Genomic DNA, 7,779 nt, shown 5'->3' with positions numbered 1-7,779 from the left:
CCCCTCTCTCTCTCTCTCTAATATATTTGAAGCTCATAAAAAGATTGGAAGGAAATGAATGGAATTTTTACCCTTTCTTTTTTCCTTATTATTTCTTTTTGACATTTTTATATGAACGTTACATTCATTGAAATATTTCAATTAATGATAAATATAAATTCACGATATACTGTCTGGAAAATTTTAATCTGACAATAATGTACATCGAAATGCATATTCTTCACTATATACAAAAATAAATTTGCGCGTACTAATGGAAAATATGTTATACAGTATATAATGCGCCAAATTGCGCGGTTGCCAAACAAGTGAAGTTGCATTCAAACAACAAGTTTTTGCCGACGTGAAATGAGACATGTATTTTACTTCCGTAAGCTGACCTACTAATCTAAGAATTAATTAAATCTGCTATGCTAGCGAGATTTCATTTCATGTCTGTAATTCTTCGTGTACATTGCTCGTATAATTCACTTCCCGTATATGAATATTTGGCAAAGACACGAAAATACATAAAATGTTTCAGAAATTTAAGACTTAATCTATTTTATCTCATTTTATTATTTGTTATTAGATTATTGCAATATTAAAAAGAATATTATTTCCTTTTATTTAATCTGTAAATATACAAATGTGTACATATATATATATATAAGCAAAATCTTAAGAAGTTAATTTTATAAATATTAAGAGAAAGAGAAAGAAAGAGAGAGAGAGAGAGAGAGAGAGCTATAAGTTATACAATTCAGTTTTCCATTCTCATTTTATATACATATAGTTTTTTATTTTAGTCTCCTGAGTCTAACGACATTGTTTATAGTACTACAGATTTGAAATTGTAACACTTCAAAAATGTCCATTTATTTTTAAATTTGTTTTTAAAATTTTGACTTGAAATTTCTAAAAATCTGAAAAGAGGACTTTCTTTACGTTTTTTCAGTTATATAATATTTATTTATTTCTCATCAAGAATCCTTTACTTGAATTCGAAATAATCTGTACTATTACTGAGCTACTCTTCCGGTTCATGAAATATGTATTAAAAGTGCCGTGATGCCGGTATACAAATTAACTCAGCTGCCTCAATTTAAAAAGAAAAACGCGGGGACGACGTATCTCATTTGGTTGACGCGTCCTCGCATTCCCCACGGAAACGCCTCGCTCGAAAACTTTCCCGAAGAATCCGACGTAGCGACGTCTAATGCATCTTGACGCGCGTTTCACGAGGAAAATGCGGAAAAACTGCGCGAGCACTGAATGTCGACAAATTCAACCTTCAGGTGGCGAGATCGTGACAAAAAGTCAGATTGGCAAATAACAATGTCCTTATCGAGATTACATGAGAGTCAATTTTTTACGTTTCTTTTGTTATATTTTTTCTCAAGTTGTGAATTTTAATACAAATATTTAAAACAAAAAGTATCAGAAAATATCTTATAATTTATTAAAATGCAAATTTTGAATTTTAAACTTGAACACATGTTATTGGATATCTTTAAAATATTTTAACTTTGTTATAAATAAATAAACATTGTAATCAAAGATAAAAAAGGTATTAAATTATTTTAAAGTTTGTAACAATAATATTAATATTGTTAAAATTTTATGTATAAACAATTATTAATTTTCATTGGTAGTAATATAATTATTAATAATACAATTAATTTAAATTTCTTACGCGTTAAGTTTTTGAACTAAAAATACATAAAAATGTTTCGGGAAAAGTTATAAAATATCTACAAGTTGTAAATAATATCACGCAAGAACACAATAAATACAATTAATATTTTAAAATTTAATTTGAAATATTTAAATTGATATCAAAGTTTCATTTTCGAAGAGTATATTTATGGCGATGGTTTCAAAATTTTATCAACTAAATACCCTTTCTACCTTTATAAATCTACCTTTATAAATCTACATTATAAACTGCTTTCTATGAACTTTTGTCCCATAATTAAAAGATTACTATCACAGAAACGCGCTTTGCTACCAACATATTCGGTAGAGTGTCAAGTAATTTACAAACCAGAATGCTCTAAACATGAAGTAATACGCGTTTCGTAACAAAAGAGGAAACTTTGATGAAATGCGAAAAGACTTTGTGTAGTTTTGGAAACGTATGAATAAATCATTTCGCGATGAGAGCTACAGTATGATATTTTGCAATTTTTTTACGAACCTTTACAAAAATTGGAATTAAAGTGATACAACACTGTTAAATCTGTAGTGTCAAATTTAATCTAATGTGAGTCGCCACTGCTCCTATTCAATTATATTGTCATTTTCTATTGAAACAATGGTTATATTTGACACTACAGTATAGTGTCAAATACATAATATAGTGTCAAATTTAATTATCGTTTTAGTATAAAATAACAATATATTTAGCAGTAGCGACTCACATTAGGTTAAATTTGACATTATAGATTTAACAGTGAAAGATTATGAAATTTTCTAATTTTAGTACTTTTCTTATATTATTAATAATATATGCTTTTCTTATATTAATAATAAATATGTAAAATTGATAGAATGTTTTAGATTTATAAAAATCTGTACAAAAGTCATATTTCATATTACGTATATCTACAAGAAAAATTAAACTTTCCGCGCTTTTCATTTTACTAATCCTTCAAAAAAGGCAAACTCAATGTTAATTCTTACTGTGTCAAGATTTCTGCGACGCGACAGAGTAAAATCATATTTGCCAGCCACATTTTGCTCTATTATTCGCAATTTTAATCAATTATCGAAATGTTTGAAGCCAAGTAGCTTATTCGTTTAATTAGCTGTCGGAGCTTTGCAAACCCTCAAAACGTTCTCTTATTTTATTCTCGCTTCGAATAGCCGTAGTTACTTCCGCTTCGCGCTCAACATTAAATAACACACACTTGGTTTCGTTTAATCGGCCAAGTACGATTACAATTATTTAACTATATACTGCCATTTCGTCTACGTTATTTTCTTGTTGTTGCTGTTTTTGTTGCAAGGATTACTACTACGAGTCTCTAATAGAGATTCCCAATTGGATGGTAAATATTTAAACGCGAAACGAATCTGACTACGTCCAAGTCGCTTGCTGACATTGCAATCACGTTGAGCTTTAAACGCGAGGTTGCCTGAGAAATTAACTTGTGAAGATTTGGAACGATTAAAATAGCATCAATTCGTAAAATTAGTAATTTTATTACTGTTAGAAATTACTAAATAAAATACTAAAATATCAGATTAAGAGAGAGAGAGAGAGAGAGAGAGAGAGAGAGAGAGAGAGAGAGAGAGAGATAAGTATATACATTAATTATATGTAGCAATATATTATAAAACTTTAAAATCTCTTTTATACATCTTTTTTTCACATCATATTTAAATTTGTAAGATATTATAATTAATAAAAATTTTCAATAAAAAGATTCAAAATTATTATTATTACAAATCTTAAGGTAAATAATTTTATGGAATGCATATTTGCATCGTTCATATCAATTAAGAGAGTAATAAAAAAATAAGTTATAAATAACATATTTTTCCTCCAGATTACATCAAAATATAATCTGCCTATGGTAAACAAGTATCTATTTATTTGTAATGTATCAATTTCGAAAGTGATTTATAGTAAGATTACACGGGAGTGTAACTCGAAGGAGCGACGATCACTAGTGATAATTCCGCTGCTGGAGGAGAATGGAGCAGTCGGTCGCGCATTTTCTTTTCGCATGCAGCGTAGCGACCAGCCTTGATGGTCCACGAAATAACGGCGACATGGCGATCTCGTTAAAGCCGCGGTGTGTAAAATGGGTTAAAAACCCCTCATTTTCACGCCCGAGGGACGAAATTACGCGGCCGGAATACCCGGTGGCTTTTGTCACCGGGTGATTCAATTGCCGCGTTACCAACAAAAGTATACGTCGCTTTGTCCGCGTGTACACAAAGCGACGTTACCTCGCGAAAATTGGAATAATGTCCGACTCGCAAAGAGCTTGCGCACGTGCCTTCTTACTCATCCATGTAAAGAAAGGAATTATTATACGAAATCTGTATACGCAGATATTTTTTAATTATCTCCTTTCACGATCCTCCCTTAGTGCACTTTTAAATTTCATTTCGTTTCAATTTTCACATAGCCGTATGGAATAAAACCCATTAGGGATAAAAAAAGTGATATAAGGTTTCGTTGCCCGACGTGATATAATCCTTATTATTTTAAGATAAAAACAGTTTCTGAGAGAGAGAGAGAGAGAGAGAGAGAGAGAGAGAGAGAGAGAGAGAGAGAGAATAAAATATACATATATTAATGTTTGCGTTTAAATATTCACTATCCGATAGGAAATATTTATCACAGATTGTCGCAAATATAATTCTCGCAACAACAAAAAAATAGCAAAAAAAAAACAACTCGGAATAAAATCAAAATTAAATAATTTTAGTCATATTGAAATGACTAAATAAAGTCGAAGTCGAGTGTATTTTTTTAAATTGTTGGAACTATAAAGTTCACCATAAATTGTTTTATTCGTATGACTTTGGTATACTTGATTAAATCTATATATATATTTATATTTCTTAACTATTTCTTGTGAAAAACATGAAAGGAAATATGTAGTTAATCATTAAAAATTTTATCTCACCATCGTTCGTGAATATTTAAATTGCAAATTAGTATAATACTATCGAGAGAGTAGTAGTGCAAATGTCGGAAACGATAGACAGATTAAGTTCTGTAACACTGTTTTCGAACTACGTGTAACAACCAATGGAATAATAATTCTCTATCAGTACTATCTATTAACAAGACTGATAGATTTACTCAATACACACGATACACAGCGAAACTCAATTATTGTATTAAAGCGATCACATGTTCGACGATCGATATTTACTACTTCAAAAGTATACAATATGTAGTAAACAGTATCCACAAAATTTTATCTCACGATATAAGTTCCGCGACGATACAATAATATCGATTTATTTTTTACGTAATTTTTTCTTGAAGGACATATATACGCGATTATTGATCCACCAGAAATCTAAATTTTCGTAAATATACTAATATTTGTGTCAGAAATGATTGCAATCGCGTTTAATGAATAACACTGTATAGACCTCATGTAAAGTGTCAATCAATAAAAGCATAGACGGCGCTTTCCGTTATTTAACTCTTCGGAAACGCATATAGTCGTACCACAAATTCAATCTCGTATCTGGTTGCGTCGATATGATGTAACAACCGATCATATTTATATTACCGCTACATATTGGAAAAAGTGTGTTCCGTGAACGTGCGATATCCGTCTGTTTTCCAAACCGTACGCCGAGCTTTTACCAAAAACTATATTCTGTTGCGTAAGCTCGTGTGTTAACTCTTTCCCATACCGTATTTCAATATTAATTGAAAGTCATAAGTTCTCTCTGCTTTCCTCGGGAACAATCAATCAAAGCACTTGGATGTTTATTGGTCTCAAAAATGTTGGAATAAATTATTCGGAACGAAATATATCGATAGCAGACTGTTTAATTTAGTTTAACTCTTAGCAGAGTTAGTGTTATTTATCAATTGTTACAAAGTGCCCCAACATCGCAATATCAATTAAGTTCATTTGTATCTACTATTTATGATGAATTAATAATTAATAATAAGTTAACTTATTGTTAGCTATTAATTAAATATTTTTAATATATTGTACTATTTAATACACATCGATATAAAATAAATCTATGTTGTTTCAGTTAACATTTCACTTTCTAAGATGTATCATAAATATCAATCGAAAAGTTTAATTTCGCATTACATTTTTTTTATTTCGTCCTAATCAAATATATATAAATTTTTCTAAATATTCAATTATATCTGTTCTAAGATGTAATTTTAATTTTTTTCTCTTACTCTCTAACTTATATGATATCCCGATCTTTTTGCAAGATGTGTAATGTTTTTCCAACACTTTAATAACCATTAAATATCCTTCGTGTGCTCAATCAGCTGTAGATTATTTAAATCGGCACTCACCGATTTCTTGATTGGTTATCCTGGCATGGCAAGTGCTACAAGCACAAAGTAGAAGCGTGAGAAGCGACGCGAGGGATCCAAGGGGGGTGGCCATCTCATCTCGAAGCATCTCGACGCTCCGACGTCACGTCACGTCACGTCACGTCACGTCGCGTCACGTCGCGTCGCGTCAACTCGTGTCAACGACACACTTGCCCCGCTCTTCGTTTCCTTTTTACAACACCCGTCGTCTTCTGTCCCTCGTCGTCGACGAAAAGCGCGAACCAGGACCCAGGCACTCTTGGAAGCACTTTCCGCGACTCAAACCCTCATCGTCGAACTTTCCTTCCACGAATTCTTCTCATTCGTCCGCGAATTTTTCGTCGTCACCTTCGAACACAAACCACACACTACATTAAAATCATTAGTAAATCACAAGAACCATGCGCCAACTTTCCGCTTTCTTTATTTCTTACTTCAGAGACTATGTACTCTACATGCCCATCCTTTTGTAGAGAAAACTAAGAATATAAGTACGCGAATTGGTATTCCTTAATAAATTTTATTTTTATTTTAATATCCTTACAATATCATGATTATTCGCTCCATTCCTACCATCATGGATCACTAAAACCCGTTTCATATTTTTATCTATTAAAAATGGTTCAAACAATCTCTAGAAATTTACAAGCATACATTCAACTTTCTAGAATAAGTGTTTAAACTTCATTTTGGAAAAATAACAAAATATAGTATAAGTTATAATTATCGAAAGACTCATAAGTTAGGAAAAAATAAGGAATCGCTCGATACAATGTAATATATTGACGAGTATGATATATGAAAGAATAAATAATATCTTTTTCTTCAAGATTTGTTCAAAAATAACAGTAAAGTAATCTGCTCTTATCATATGTATTTTGCTTCTCTATTTACATTGAGCAGAGAAGTGTAGATTAAAGCAAGACAACAAATCCCTAACTTGGAAGTAATCTGGACTTTAAATAATCCAGACAGTGCAACTTGGCTTTAAGTGTATCTCAAATCGGAATTAGATTGATCCCGAGATAGGTACGTTACTTCCTTTAATATAACATAAAATAAAGAAATAAAATTTTGTAATTTAAAAAGAAAAAGTCGATTTCGAGGTTGATTCACTTGAATTTTACAGAAATCCCCTTCATAAAAATTAAACTTTTCTTTTTTATAAAATATAATCTTGTAAAATATAAACACACTTTCAGTGTGTTCAGACTGAAACGACTCTCGTTTGCGAAAGACAATTATTGTACATAACAAAATAGAAGGATTCTTCCTATACAAAATAAATAACAATGAATAAAGGGCAAAATAAAAATCAACACATTTCTTCAAAAAAGTCAAATAAATTTAATTCCCCTTAATAAGAGTTAAAAAATACAATTAAAAGAATAAAATGCAAATAAAGAAAAGTAAAATAGAAGAAAATATATAATAAAAAATAATCAAAATAAAAAATAAAAATAATTAAAAACTCAGTGTTCCTAATTTAGAATTTCCTTGCGAGTATAGTGTAACATTTGACACCACGATTTCGGAAAATTGCGACCCCTGCGAATGTAACATGCGAGCTCGCGTTACCCATTTCATGTAACGCTCTTACGACTCTCCCTCTCGAATTCTATTCCGCAGATTTTCCTTTCTCACCTGTAACGAAACGCATGCAATTCCAATGGTAGTTACTGCTGCCGCTCTCTCGATAGCTGACAGTGTACATTCAGCGTAATCACGTTGCTGTTTCCTTTTTCCCCCCC

At 31.1% G+C, this 7,779-nt stretch overlaps 1 protein-coding gene across 1 annotated transcript in view; it reads right to left on the bottom strand.

The window, feature by feature from the left end:
- The window catches only part of LOC108753171 (nephrin-like), a 310,959-nt gene that overhangs the window by 294,152 nt on the left and 9,028 nt on the right, over positions 1–7,779 (bottom strand). Inside the window, exon 2 of the mRNA XM_018494530.1 lies at positions 6,008–6,376. Within this exon, the coding sequence (XP_018350032.1) occupies positions 6,008–6,116 (109 nt within the window). The 5' untranslated portion in view covers positions 6,117–6,376. The remainder of the gene's footprint in view (positions 1–6,007; positions 6,377–7,779) is intronic.

This window comes from Trachymyrmex septentrionalis, unplaced genomic scaffold, assembly GCF_001594115.1.
Source record: "Trachymyrmex septentrionalis isolate Tsep2-gDNA-1 unplaced genomic scaffold, Tsep1.0 scaffold66, whole genome shotgun sequence".
NCBI lineage: Eukaryota > Metazoa > Arthropoda > Insecta > Hymenoptera > Formicidae > Trachymyrmex > Trachymyrmex septentrionalis.
The sequence above is the reverse complement of the archived record's forward strand: the minus strand, read 5'-3'. Positions and strand labels throughout refer to the sequence as shown.